This window comes from Halichoerus grypus, chromosome 3, assembly GCF_964656455.1.
Source record: "Halichoerus grypus chromosome 3, mHalGry1.hap1.1, whole genome shotgun sequence".
NCBI lineage: Eukaryota > Metazoa > Chordata > Mammalia > Carnivora > Phocidae > Halichoerus > Halichoerus grypus.
Window position 1 is genome coordinate 71666924 of NC_135714.1, and position 15312 is coordinate 71682235.

The window sequence follows — 15312 nt, forward strand, 5'->3', positions numbered from 1 at the left end:
CTTTCCACTGGGTTAATATAGAAAAATGTCAGATTTATCCATAAACCACTGTCTGTTCCCTTGGGTTATTGATTTTTAGAAAAGGAATTCCTGGGACACCCCATCAAGTTCCCATTGCAGTGCTCTTAACATTAGAGTGAAAGAAAAACCACCACACTGGTCTCTGTCACAGTATCCATCTGCAGGAAACACCCTGCAAATAAACACTGAATTTTTGTTAACCTTATTTTCACTGTTGAAACATGAACATTCAGTAAAATATTGGTGGCAAGGTTTTTAAAACTGAAACTCATTTTTGTTTAGATTTTTTTTCAGTCATATAAACTGTAATTACCACTTGATTTTTAAGATCATTTTCACTAATAAAACCCTTTGTAGTTTTCTTAAAGGAAGCATTTATATGGAATCAAATGGCACTGCATGCAAAGCGGTTAAAGTTGAAGTATAATAATACGACTGGTAAAAGTAATTCTAAAAATCATAAAACGTGACGTGGGGCAGCTCTGAGACTTCCTCTGTGCCTCAGTTTTCCTATTGTGAAACTGGAGGATGGGCTCCAGTCCTCACAGAGGTGACTTCCAGCCTGACCACACTCTAGGATACATTATCCACTTATTCGTTCACCAGCAGTATTGTTGTTGTTGTTGTTGTTGTTGAACAAACCCCTTTGTTTAAATTTACCTTTCTCTGCTTTGGTATAACTCCTCCACCCCGCCCTCCACAGTCCATACTACAATCATTAGCGAACAAAACAGAACCGTGTGCTCAGTCATTCTTACATAGCAGTTTTTTAAAAGGTGTCATTTGTGTAATAAATCTATCTAGAATTATTTATGGGGAAATTCTGACCTTCGCATTATTGTCCATGTATTGTAATGTACTTATTGACAGAAAATCCTTGCTTAGATCTGGACTCCAGAAGGGAGAGATCCTAACCGGCATTTTTACAAGGTCTCTAGCCTACGGACATCCTATCAAATGAGCCGAGAGCTTGCCACAGCTTCACAACACTGCTAAGGAGCTGATTCAGTTTTTTGGTAAACCTGTTCTATACACTCCTTCTGAGGTCAGAGATATTTTGTTACGTGTATTTTCATTCAAGGAAGGAAAGAACGGAACACAACATAATCAAGTGAAAAGCACAAGAAATTGGACATCAGTGTCAGCAAAAGCAGCAGTATTAATAGTCACATTCTCCTGCTCTTAGGGCAGGACAGAGGGTGCGACGGGCTCTACACGTTTGCAGCACGCTCCTCCAAGACGCCAAGTCCTGGCGAAGTTACATGGTTTCATACTACTCAGAAAACACAGAATAGAATAAAATCAAAGAAACAGGAAAGAGTACTACCTTTGCAGTGGCATGATTTCACAGGCCATCCTTGTAGATGAATTTGCCCGGGACCCTCAGAACTGGCTCGTCCACGCCACCTTGGCCGTCCGTGCAGGAAACGTCTCCTCACGGCGGCGGCGGCGGCGGCGGCGGCGGCGCTGGGCTCGGGGCCTGAGGCTGCGCCTCACAGCTGGAGCGGCAGCTGGCCCTGCAGTTAGCCCTCGTGCTGCGGCTCCGGCCGCCAGACTTCTTCAAGCAACGCTCTCTAGTCGGCGGCCTCCCTACATTGACGCTGCAGTCCACTTTGACCTTTTGTTCCCGGGAAGCGGCCGGACCCTCCAGCCAATCAGCGGAGCAGCTGCCGTAGCGCTTCAGGGCGCTTTGGCTCCGGCTCCTGCCGCCGCTCCTCCTCCTCCTCCTGCTTCTCTGCGGGCTTGCCTAATTCTGGTAAGTCGAAACTTTCCTCTTAGCAAATCCACAGACAAGCTTGTCAGTCTGGGGAGAGCAACCAATAACTGCAGCAACAGCAGAGTCCCTTACCTCTCAGTGTTACAGAGACTGCCAAGGAGGAAATCCATTTGTCAAGGAAAGACACTGCCTATGAAACTAAAGGTTTCCGTGACAGAAGGCAAGAGCTAAACTCCATCCCCTCTCTTCCGTTAAATAAATAAATAAAAAAAAAAAAAAAAAAAAAAAAATCCAAACAAACCACTGGCATTGGAAGGCACGATACTTTTCTAGAAGGAAGGCATGTTTCTAGACCCTTGCCCTACCCACATTTATTTCCTGCTGTTTGTTTACACTGCAGTGGTTACTAGTCACTGGTGACATCACCCAAGGCACGTAGCTCACACTTCTGGGGAGAATACATGTCCTAAGATTGTCCAGCTTCTCAAGGGATCAAAGCGTCTACTCCCATGGAAGTTATTTCAACTTACTATCTCTGCATTTTATCTTTAAAAAATTGAATGTGTTTATTTGCATAATCATTTCCCTCTAAGAACATCAACAGCATGTTTTGGTTGGTTCTTTATATATTTATCTAGTGATCTATTTATCTATCTAGCTATTTATTTTTTTTACAAGTAACACCAAATCAATTTTTCCATAAGGTCTGCTAAATGCCTGTTAATTAGCCGACCTTCCCTTGCAGTTTCTGCTTCAGTACGGAATACTAAAGTGTTATTCTGAGGATCATAATTGCTAATCCATAGATTCCATACATTGCAAGAACAGTTAGAAGTACATTTTAAAAAGATTTCTTTCACATCATGAGGGCTGCAAGGAGTTATAAGAAAGCCCAGAGCATCGCTTTTCGTGGAAGAAAGGGCAGAGGGCTAGAGTCCATGGTGTTGAGAAACAGTGGGGGCTTACTGGTCCTAAAGGTAGCCTCCTCCCCTGTAGTTTTTCCCAGTTATTTTTCACAGACCACTCGTAATTCTGAATTTAGAACACAAAGTCCTAGTGTGTGTCCTTTTCTTTATTATACCTGCTAATAAAAACATTTCATTGTCTGACTAAATCCTTTACCATATTTATGAAAATGGATTAGTCATCCTGAAACTTGTGTTCAGATATTAAAATAGAATATTAATAACTAAAATCAGCCTTTTAAAACAGTAGAAGTTGACTTAAGTCCAGAACTTACTTTAATTGAAATGAACATATTCTTTTTTTGATACTAGATTTGAAACTTCTAATTTGATTCTACAACAACTTAGTTCTGTATATTTGCATAAGTTTATTTTAATTTTTTTTTTAAAGATTTTATTTATTTATTTGACAGAGAGAGACACAGCCAGAGAGGGAACACAAGCAGGGGGAATGGGGGAGGGGAAAGCAAGCTTCCCGCGGAGCAGGGAGCCCGATGTGGGGCTCGATCCCAGCACCCTGGGATCACGACCCGAGCGAAGGCAGACGCTTAACGACTGAGCCACCCAGGCGCCCCACATAAGTTTATTTTTCAAAATGCCTTTACATCTTACCGAACACTTTGACAAACTGCTTGAGTTAGAAAAGCACGATTATGTACCATAACATCTACTTCATTGATGAGTACTGTAGGCACTTGAAAATTAAGTAATTTGTTCAAATTTACATAGGAAGTCAGTGGCAGAACAGAAACTGGATTCAGAGCTTCTCAGGTCCGCTCCGGAATTCTGTCACCTCATACTGCTTACTCTATTCTATATGTATATGAGTTTTTAAACATTTTGTCAGATACAGATAGGTTTAGAAATACAGCTGGCCGTTGAACAACACAGGTTTGAACTGTGCAGGTCCACTCACACAGATTTTTTTCTTTCTAATATAGTACAGCACTGAAAATGTATTTTCTCCTCCAACTGATTTTAATAAATTTTCTTTTCTCTAGCTCCCTTTATTGTAAGAATACTGTGTGTAATACATCTAACACACAAAATACGTCAGCTGACTATTCAGGTTACTGGTAAGGCCTCCAGTCCACAGTATGCCATTAGTAGTTAAGTTTTGGGGGAGTCAAAAGTTGTACATGGTTTTTCGACTGCACAGGGGTTGGTGTCCCTAACCTTCGTTGTTCAAGGGCCAACTGTAGTTAAAGTTCAAATGACAGAAGTAATATTTTGTCTTCTCTGAATTTTACGAACACATCAATACTAAATGGCTAAAATGAGTTCAACAATAAAGGACCCAGCATCATAAAAATATGCTAAATTAAACTACAATTTACATTCGATGTATACTAAAAGTGAAATATTGATGAATAGGGGCATTCAAATTTTAACATCTAATTCCACTTATGCTTCCTGATAAATTAAGTCTACCTATCAGCATTCCTCTAATGTGCCATATTACTAGTGAGATGTCAATGGTTATTTTTAAAAATTACCGAACGCTGTAACTCAGTAATCACATGCCTTTTCAAGTTTCATCATTTATTTATAACAATTCTTCCTCTTTTGGACTCTCGGGTTTCTTTCCTGGGCATTACTTGATGATCATTTAGGAATTTGTACCTGGACCACAGCTCTTCCTCTCTACCACACCCACTGCCAAGGACTCTCTGGATCACTTATCTACCTTTGTTACTTCTGTTGCTAACATCCTCAAGTCAGTTCCCCAGTCAGCCAGCAGGAGCACCATTCCCCGAACTCTGCCGGTGCTAACTCAAACACTTGATATCCAGACTGCATTTGCTCCACACTTATCCTCTTCCCGTGCATCACTTAACCCCCACGCTTCTGCCTCCCCCGTTTCTCCTCCTCTTCCTTAGCTCTCTCTTCAGTAACAACTGTTCCTCTGTCTGCAGAGAATAACCTGCACCCAAACCAACTGGCATGCAGCTTAAAAAAAGGCACATTCCTGGCTCTCCTCAGCATTTAGTTATTTCTAAAACGGGTTCACTAGCTTCCTCCACGTCTTCACCCTTTCTAAATCCTGCCAGCTGGATTCTCTACAGCCAGACTGCTAAACATTGCAAAAGAAAGTCACATAACCCTGGCAACTAGTGGTACTAAAAATTCATGCTATTTAACCTCAGCATGAACCCCAATACTGTGCAGCAACCTTTTTAGTTATCTTTAAATGATTTTTCACTGCATTCCCATAGAAACTGCTGCAGATCTTCAGTGCCACAAATCTGAACCTCTCTCAGTCGCTAATTACCTCGCCTCCAAAATTTATTGAGAAAGCCAAGATCATCAAATATGAGTGAGTGAGTACCTTTGGTCTTCTTTGTTACACGTCAGGGTTTGAGTGCACCCCTGCTCCCCATATATAAACATCACACACACATCTTGCCTTCTTCTATTTGACTTCTTCTAGTCTAGGAGAGAAGGTCTCACTAACAGGATTCCAATTTCTTATCTACCTTTTGGATCTCATCATTTCCTCCTTTCTCTGGAAGAAGCCTGATCTCTCCTAGATCTTAAATCTGCCCCCCTTCCAATGGGCACCCAAGTAAGGGACCCCAGCCTTACAGAGTCTTCCTCAGCGGCCCTGCCTCTGGTGCTGGAGTGCTGTTTCCCCTCCTTCCCACTACAAACTTCCCCAAAGCCTGCCTCTGCCCTTCCCACTTCCGCATAAATTACTGACTCCCCGCCCCATGCCAACGGACTTGAGACTTCATCATCTTTCTGAAACTGCTTTAAGGCCGCCAATGCTCTTTTGACTATGAAATCTCAATGCCTTTTCTTGGAGCCCTTTCTACTCTTTTTTTTTTTTTTTTTTTAAAGATTTTATTTATTTATTTCGAAGAGAGCGAGCAAAAGCGAGCACAAGCAGGGTGAAGGGCAGAGGGAGAAGCAGGCTCCCCACTGAGCTGGGAGCCCAATGTGGGACTCGATCCCGGATCCCGGGACTCCAGGATCATGACCTGAGCCGAAGGCAGACGCCCTACCGACTGAGCCACCTAGGCACCCCCCTTTCTACTTTTTTCAGAAACACCCACCTTTGGTTTTCTGAGTCTTTGGCTCCCTGTAATCTTTCCTGGGATTTCCCCAAATGTCCCTGATGATTCCATCCTTTTATTTCATTTGTCTTTCCTCCTCTTTTACCAACCCTCCCTGCCTTGCCTTCCAGCCCAGCACCATTCAGTACAGACATTTTATTAGGGCTTAATAAATTGGGCTCCGGAATTAGACTCCTGGGGAGTGTATCCTGACTCTACGACAGACAAGCAGTGTAAACTTGGGCGGGCTGTATATAAAACTCTGAAGTTGCTCTGAGGAATAAATGAGATCATGCACCTAAAACAAAAAGAATAGTGCCTGGCAAATAATAAGTGCTAAGTCATTATTAGTATTATTATCCTAATCAACACTTTCAAAGCCTCATATTATCTGATCCCCACATTTCTCCTCCTCCTGGCCCCTCTTGTTAATGATGTTGTTATTCTCTATGAATCAGATTCAAAGCGTGAGTCATCTTTCCTTCTCCTCCCTCGCCTCTCCTTAAGCAAAGCTGTTGACTGTCCTGTCTCTTTAATCAGCTGGCCTTGGTCATCTGCAGTAGGGTGATGATCCTTCTGCCTCCATTCAACCGATCTCCAATGCATACATTGCACTATCAGAGTGAGTTTCCTACTGTGACCGTGATCTGCTCACTCACCACTCACCCTTCTGCTCAAAACCTTCATTAGCTCCCACCACCTCCTCAATGAACCCCGATTCTTTAATATGATGATTAAGACTCTCCACCAATTAACCCCACATGCCTCCTCCAGTTCAGCTGCTTATATTTCCTAAAGAAATCACTCCAGACAAACCTGGACACTATTTTCGAATCTGCTCTAAACTTTTCTACCGCAAGCATTTGTTCATGCTGTTCCCTCTGGTCTGGACTACTTTCCCGTTCCACTTTCTCCTGGCAAAATTCTACGTATACGTCAGTGAGGCTTAGGACGGTTAGAAGAAATCTCTTTCCCCTTTTAAGTCCTATAGCCCTTTACATCTCTAATGATATTTATCTTTTCTCCCCCCTGCCCAGTTTTATTATTATTTGAATCTATATGTTATTTCCCTATTGTAATATAAGATCTCTAGGATAAGAACTCCATCTTTCCTGTAGCAACTACACAGAACACTAAGTGTTGAATGAATGCATTGATAGGTCAAACACTCTTCCAGAAACAGAAGCATAGCTCCTTTGATTAGATTTTAATTTATCTAAGCAGTATTTCCATCCCCTTTTTAACATATCCCATTGTAGGCCTACACTTAAGATAAAGTAGATGCCTGATGTAGGTTCAGATAAAGAATGATAACCAGTAACTGATGAAAGAAATAAGTCACTGAGTTTACACATTGATGTGCAATTAGAGATGTACAAAGTAAGACTGTAAGATTCTATCCAAAACTTTTGAAAACTTTTAAGCATTTTATATTATCCAGTTTCTCCTGGACTGTCTATTTCCTTTTCTACACTTCAGCTGGCTTGTAGACTTCTAATTTTCTTACATAATTTCTTCACCGTATTCCAAGTGTTTGGTAATACGTGTGTTTGCCCTTGTGCTATCAAGAGCAACCACTGCTCCAAAAATGATGTGGCTTCGTTTGTTTCAATTTCAACATCAATTTGAAGCAATCAAAGAACCAAGAACATTTCTTGGCCACATTAGTTTGCTTTCGTATATTGTCTTAAAATCAGAGTGATTTACTTCCTAAGACAAAAGGACATATTAAGACAATTTCTTCCTTACAAGTTCGGTAACAAGGTGCTCCTTAGGCAAAGTTTCTTCCTCATATTTTTATCAATCTTTGTAAAAAGCACTAAGGAGCAATGGCTTCCAAAAGACAGTCACACAGGACTTATAAATGGTAATGACTAAATCTGATAGGAGTTTTTCATAATCATGAAGCCCATATTTTTAGGGTACATAAAATTTCGATACTCTGGTATTGCTGCACAGGATCCTGACTAAACTTGCTCTCTGACAATCTGTGTTAGAACACTAGTGAATTCCAGGGCTCAAGAGAACATCATCCTCATCCAACAACAACAAATGTCAAAAAAAAAAAAAGGGGGGGTGGGGTGGGGAGGAACTAGAGAGGTATATATGCAAGGCAACTATCATTTCTTAAGAATCTATGCTGTGCTCATTTTAATAGATGTGGAAAGGAAGAAGTTAATTAACTTGAACACTCAGTAAGTGGCTGACATGAAGTCAGCATCTGAACACTGCAGCATTTCCACTATATAATAGCTCTTACAGATAATAAAGTATTATAATTACCTGTTGATATTACATATTATCAGTAAGCTCCAGGAAATAAAGAATCTCTTCTTTTCTTTTCATCTGAGGCTCATATTTAGATGAGTAAGTGTGTGTGTGCGTATGTATTACAATATCTTATAATGCTTGTTTGAACCAAAGACATACACTGGACGAGAACAAACCTCTTCTGCTATGCTGAGTCAACATTGTGTGTGTGTGTGTGTGTGTTTAGTGGTAGCAGCCAGTTGTAGTTGAAAGGGGGGGAAGCAAGTTTTGGGGTGGGCTGTTGAGGGAAAGAGGAAGATAGAAATAAAGATGGAAAAATGAAGCTTTATGTGGCATTCTTAAGTGTATTCCTCTTACTAAGAAATTAATATATGGAAATGACAGATGGGCTATCACTTGTTTTTATGTAAAAAAAACTATAGCATTTAAGAATAATTATTAAAACCTTATAAAAGATTTATTTTAGAAATCAAAACAGTGACACTCAGAATAGGATCAAGCTAAGTGGAACAGGGAATTTCTAGTTAGGTAAACTATTTCCTTTGGTAACAACAGAACTCAACCTGCTTGCATTACTTAAGGCCAAAATAAAAAAATATATAAGAAAATCAACATAATTGTTATCTCATTTATTAGACTTATCTATGGAAGAAGATTGCTGAAAAAAATCCCATGGGGATAGAAATTATATAATTGGTTTTCCAAAGACACCTCTTTAATTCTAATGGTGGATCTTACTTTCAATAATGTGTGGGGGCTTACTTCACTAAAATATATCTGACCAGCTTTGCTGGACCTCAGATGGCTCAGAGGCTTCATTTATTCAGGTGCTAAAATCCTACAGAGTGGCAGGGACGGAGTGTCAAGGAGAACACTGCTTTAACAATAAGGCAGGGTTTCCAGGCCTGGACACCTGGAGATACACTACTCAGGCTGCCCTTCTTCACCCCCTTGGCAGCTTTGATTTTATTAACTGGCTCCAACATTCCTAATAGAGAAAATAAGATTTAGAACATCCACCAGGAAGACTGAGTAATGATTTCAAATCAAAAGACAAGTGTTTATATTTCATGGTACATGAATACACAGTTCTATAGAAATTCATACAGATTTCTCTATTTTTTCTTTACAAAAGTGAATTTCTTATAACAACTGAGGGACTGAAATTTCTCCATAAAAAGTGGCTAAAAATAAATTCTTTGAGACAACTTACATAATTGTTCCCCAACTTTCTGGGACAGGGAAAAATCCACATTTTTGCCAGATGGAATCTCAGTTAGCGATCACTGCCAATAAATAAGGGCTCGAGCATATTTTCCTGGAATGGGACTCCGTGGGCATGACTTTCTCCAAATGTCCCTCAGGAGTCCAGATAATAGTGTTTCTGTTCTTACAAAATAAGTCATGCCCCACACAACAGCTGCTACCACACCTGAGATCAGCCGCCTTAAATTGTCCCAGTGAACTTTCACCCTGTTAAATGATATTTCCTGGCAGAGGAGAAGCAGGTTTCAGCAGAGCTTCCTTAGAGAAATGTCAAAGCTGTTCAGTGTGATATGGTAACCGACAGTCTAACTCTGTATCCATATATCATAAAACAAACCTCATACTTCTGAGACTTGAAACACCGAGCACAAGCACAAAATCTCTCAATGTTAACACACTGGCTGGTCATATTTATTTACTTCAACACAAAGCATTGTGCTTTGGGGCGCCTGGGTGGCTCAGTCGTTAAGTGTCTGCCTTCAGCTTAGGTCATGGTCCCAGGGTCCTGGGATCGAGCCCCACATCGGGCTCCCTGCTCAGTGGGGAGTCTGCTTCTCCCTCTCCCACTCCCCCTGCTTGTGTTCCTGCTCTCGCTGTGTCTCTGTCAAATAAACAAATAAAATCTTAAAAAAAAACCCAACAAAGCATTGTGCTTTGCTCTGAAGCAACCCAATAAATAAATAAGTGAAAATATATTTAAAAACAAAGTAAGGGGAAGTAGCGATTATTTGTATTGCCAAGAATAGGTCACATAAAAAAAAAAGGATCACAATCATGGTGCTTTAAAGTGTCAACATCCCTACTACATTTAAAAGTGCTTTTAAATTCAATGTCTCAGAGAATTGGGCCCATTGCATTAACTGTGTACATGTTATACGTTCTCTTTCTCTGGTGCTAGTCATGTATGGAGCATTATTAGAATTCACAATGAAACCAAAACAACTTTTTTCCTCGTTGAATTTTAGTGAGGAGATACATACATTGAAAAAAGAAATTTCAAATAAATCAGGAAGTAAACTAGATGTATAAATTACTAAATAAAGCTAATAAAACCAATGATCCCCTCCATAGGCAATGCAATTGATTCACTATTTAAAGAGATAAAGAGGGGCGCCTGGGTGGCTCAGTTGGTTAGGCAACTGCCTTCGGCTCGGGTCACAATCCCAGAGTCCTGGGATCGAGTCCCGCATCAGGCTCCCTGCTTGACAGGGGGCCTGCTTCTCCCTCTCCCTCTGCCGCTCCCACTGCTTGTGCTGTCCTGCTCTCTCTCTGCCAAATAAATAAATAAAATCTTAAAAAAAAATAAAGAGATGAAGAAAATGCCTTGAAAAATAAATTATAATTCCACAATGACTTTCTAAAATATTACTTCAGGAAGACAACTCTAAAACATAAATCAATCCAACTTTAAAAGTCTAGAAACAGCCTAGTAAGATACTTTTGAACAAATATGAGTACTTCTGGAAATAATATCATCCTAGATTTTAAATCACTCTATAAGAAACAGATAAATAGTATAGAATTTGGCCAAACCAAGTAATAACTGAATGGATTCTTTGTCAATAAGTGTAAATGAGATAATATTATCTCTCTCTTCCTTTTCTGTCCTTTAGTCCATGACCAATGCCTGTTCTTTTACATGCTCCCCAACCCCCCCATTTAAATTTTTATTACTCAACCTCTGAATTATAGCTTTTTCTTCTTAAAAGGTTTTGCTGAGTTTAGTCTTTTCCACCCTAAATCCAGATTGCACACGTTTGATATTCCCAAAACACTGCTTTAAAAATGTCAGAAAGTTCTGAAAGTTTTTCATAGCTTACAAAGTAAAATCCAAATTCTATACACACAGGGCCCTTCCACCCTACTCCTCTGTTTTCACACTCATCACCTTTCTCTCCTTCACTTGCCTGGGGTTCCAGGCAAGCTGAACTGTCCTCGCCTACTGTCCTGTCTGCTTTCCTGCAGTTTCTATTTCAGGCATTTCTCCTAGCTTGGAATACCCTTCTGGCCACATACCCACTGAACCAAAGCTTAGCCTGTCTGGGTTTCTCATATGTTGCTCCATCTGATTCCTCCATTCAGGGGATTTTATCTTGAATGAGTGAAGCCATAATTGCCAAGTCCAAAAGGAGTTGTCACTCTACACAATTTCTCTAAAATCTGACAATTACTACTTCCTCCTTTAAACATTTGTCATCCTTGATTTAAAAAACAAAAACATTTTTCTTATTACAAATTATACAGTATATGTTCACATAACAAATTTACAGAATACAGACAGGAAAGTAAAAGTCAAACATAATCCATCACTTACCTAACCAGTGTTCAATGTGATTGTATATATTCTACTTTTTCCTATTTATATATAATACATATCATATACAATTATATATAAAGATGGGACAATGTGAAGGTACTTAATGTTACTAAACTGTATACTTAAAAAATGGCAGAAATGGTAAATTTTATGTATGTTTTGCCACAATAAAAATATTGGATAATGTACTGTATACTATTTTATAACTCATTTTATATAGTAATCAGTGATATATTTCTAATCCTCAAAAATATTTTCTATGCTTGTCATATTAGATTTTTATCCATGATGATGATGCTTTTAATCATTTGGTTCAAATAGTGACTACCAGATTTCTCCACTGTAGAGGAGAAACATTATCTGTGAGATGATTATTTGATACTATGAAAGTTTAGACTCCAGATATATTGTGAGCATCTACTTTGAAGGCAGAGATAATAGGACTTGCTGATGGATTGGTTGAGAAAGAGTAGAGAAATCTCAGATTTTTGGCTTGAGTAACTGGGTGAATAGTGTCACAATTTATTGAGATGTGGAAAAACTTGGGTAGAAATGGGACTGCCTTTTTTTAGACAGAAGTGTGAATTGGGAGGCCTGTTTTATACAACTGAGGGTGAGGTATTTATTAAATATCTGAGTAGACTTATCAGGAAGCCAATAAGCAGGACTAGCCTCATGGGCACAGGAAATGTGCAGTCTCCTGTGGCCGCATGCTGGGTTTAATACTCTGGTGTTGATGTCTTGAAATTTTTAATAGCTTTTTTTTAAAGATTTTATTTGACAGAGAGAGACACAGCAAGAGAGGGAACACAAGCAGGGGGAGTGGGAGAGGGAGTAGCAGGCTTCCCGCGGAGCAGGGAGCCCGATGAGGGGCTCGATCCCAGGACCCTGGGATCATGACCTGAGCCGAAGGCAGACGTTTAACTACTGAGCCACCCAGGCACCCCGAAATTTTTAGTAACTTTTAACAAGGGGCTTTGCTTTTTCACTTTAGGTGGGGGGCACCCCAAAATTTAGTAGGTGGTAGCACCAATTGGATATATCAATTGGGAGTATGATGGAGAGGTTGGAGGAAAACCAACCTCTGGAAGGTCTGGAAACAGTCTAGAAAATAAGACAGATTTTGCAAATAAGACTAAAAAAGGGTGTCCAATAAGACTAGAGGGAAAAGAGAAGAGTGTGGTATTGCAGAAGCAATGTGAAGAGAGTTCTTCATAAGGGAGTAATCAGTTGGGTCAAATGCGGCTGAGCTAGAGTAAGGTAAGAACAGTAGACTGATCTCTGGATTTGGCAAGATGGAGACTGTTGGTGTCCTTAATAGGAACACTTTCAGTGTTGTATGGGTTGAAGAACAGGAGGAATGGTTATGAAGAGAGCAAGTATGTATACTCCTTTATCAGAGATTTGCTCTAAAGGAGAAGAGAGATACTGTTTCTGGGGAAGTATTAAAAAAGTGTTGTGAGCTATTACAGCATGTTTCTATCTGATGGGAAAAATCTAGAAGAAAGAAATTGATGTCACAGAGGAGGGAGGTGATTATTGGAATACAGTCCTTGGGTCAATGAAAAGGAATGGTATTCAGAGTACAAGCACAAGGGTTGACCCCAAAGAGGTGCAAGTTTAGTTCATCCACTGTAATAGGAGAGAAGGCAGAGTATAAGGGTACAGATATGAATACCTTTGCAGATTTGGGAGGTAGGAGGGTAACATCAGTCTTTTGTGATTGTTGTGTGAAATAAGATAAAAACTTTGGATTGTGCTATAATATTTTATAGATCTAAGCCGTGTCCATTTCTCTATTGAACTGAGGTTCATGTTTTCAGAAAGCAAAGGCAGCGGTGAAAGAAGAGAAGAGTTAGGATGCTAACTTAATTTTATTTTTGTTTTTCTACAATCAGGTTCAGATGTTTGATAAGGGAACCAAAAAGACAATTCCATGGGAAAAGAATAGTCTTTTTAGCAAATGGTGCTGGGACAACTGGATATCCACAAGCAAAAGAATGAAGTTGGACCGATGCCTCACACCACATATAAAAACTCAAAATGTGCCATATACTTAATTGTAAGAGCAAAATCATAAAACTCTTAGAAGAAAACATAAACATAAATCTTCATGACTTTGGATTAAACAATGGTTTCTTAGATAAGACATCAAAATCATAAACAGCTAGAGAAAAAAATAGATTACTTGAACTTGATCAAAATTAAAAACTTCTGTGCTTCAGGGAACATAATCAAAAAAGTGAAAAGACAATCCTCAGAATATGCAAAAATATCTGAAAAATTGCATATTTGATAACAGATAGTACCCAGAATATATAACTAATTCTTCCAACTAGTAAAAAGACAACCCAATTTAAAAAACGGGCCAAGTATTTGAATTGCCATTTCTCCAAAGAAGATATACAAATGGCGATTAACACATGAAAAGATGTTCATTAGTCCTTAGGGAAATGCAAACCAAAACCACAATAGGACACCATTCTACACTTAGCAGAACGGTTGTAATAAAATAGACACTAACAAGTGGTGACAAAGATGTGGAGAAACTGGAAATATCATACATTGTCAGTGGGAATGCAAAATGAAGCAGCCACTTTGAGAAATAGTTTATGGGTTCCTGAGAAAGTTAAACATAGGTTACTATATGAACCAGCAACTCCACCCCAGGCATATACATAAGAGAACTGAAAACATGTGTTCATAGAAAGACCTGTACCCAAATGTTCATACTAACATTATTCATAATAGCCCCAAAGTCCAAGCAACCCAAATGTACCTCAACTGATGAATAAACAAAATGTGGTGTCTGCATTCAACAGAATTTTATTCAGCTTCAAAAAGTCATGAAATACTGACACATTATAATATGGATGAACCTTCAAAGCATGTGCTAAGGAAAGAAAGAGAGGCAGAAGAACATATATTCTATGACTGCATTTATATGCAATGGCAAGAGTCAAAGCTTCATAGAGATGAAATGTCACTGACCATTCACAAAGAGGAACAAGGGCACTCCAAATAAAAGGAACAATGTTAGCAAAGATGCAGAGGTGTGAAACTACTATGGCATCTTTGAAATAATGTGGTTGCAATGCAGCCTGAGCATAGGATAAAGAACTGTGGTAGAGTAAGTGAGGTAAGTAGATTGAGCCAAATTTTTAAAGAACTTGAATACCTTGAACTTTATTCAATGAGAAGTCCTCTTGGCTTTTATAGCGCTCTCTTATGCCTCTTCTAAACCTCTTGCATTATTTATTTTTGTTAACTACGGATAAATTTGTCTCACTTAATAGACTGGGAGACCCCTAAAGAGAGCATGCCTTAGTTCTTTCTGGCTTTGCAGAGCCTAGTGCAAAATGTGCGGTACATAGAATGTGCCCACTAGGATTTTGTTGACTTTGAATTACTAAAATAAATTCAGTTAAGGCCACAGCAGTCCACATATACTTTGGTGATTTATAGGCTACCAAAAATTATCTGCATATATGACAATAAATTTCCTTACTGTTACCTACCTTCTCTTTCATCAACCACTCATACTATAAACAAACTACATTTTGGCTAATTGAACATAATAAAAAAAAAAAAAGAAAGAAACCTTACCAAGAACACAATTAACATTTTGTATGTTTTATGTATTGTATGCTGTATTCTTACAATAAAGTAAGCTAAAGAAAATGTTATTAAGAAAATCAT

The 15312-nt window shown here is 39.2% G+C and overlaps 1 protein-coding gene and 1 long non-coding RNA gene across 9 annotated transcripts in view; one reads left to right on the plus strand and one right to left on the minus strand.

Moving 5' to 3' along the window:
• FAM13A (family with sequence similarity 13 member A) overlaps positions 1-15312 on the minus strand; it is a 363045-nt gene that overhangs the window by 99513 nt on the left and 248220 nt on the right. For 3 of the 7 annotated variants that reach the window (XM_078068958.1, XM_078068959.1, XM_078068957.1), the window contains exon 1: positions 1349-2137. The exons of the other annotated variants lie outside the window; for them this stretch is intronic. In XM_078068958.1, the coding sequence (XP_077925084.1) occupies positions 1349-1377 (29 nt within the window). In that variant the 5' untranslated portion in view covers positions 1378-2137. Of the gene's footprint in view, positions 1-1348; positions 2138-15312 lie in introns of those variants that run through there. 7 annotated transcript variants of the gene reach the window in all.
• On the plus strand, positions 1703-14619 carry LOC144381363 (uncharacterized). 2 transcript variants are annotated; one of them, XR_013446410.1, is made up of 3 exons: positions 1703-1777; positions 4920-5024; positions 13512-14619. It is a non-coding gene; the product is annotated as an uncharacterized LOC144381363 (long non-coding RNA). The 2 variants fall into 2 exon arrangements; XR_013446411.1 differs by having other exon boundaries at positions 4920-5020.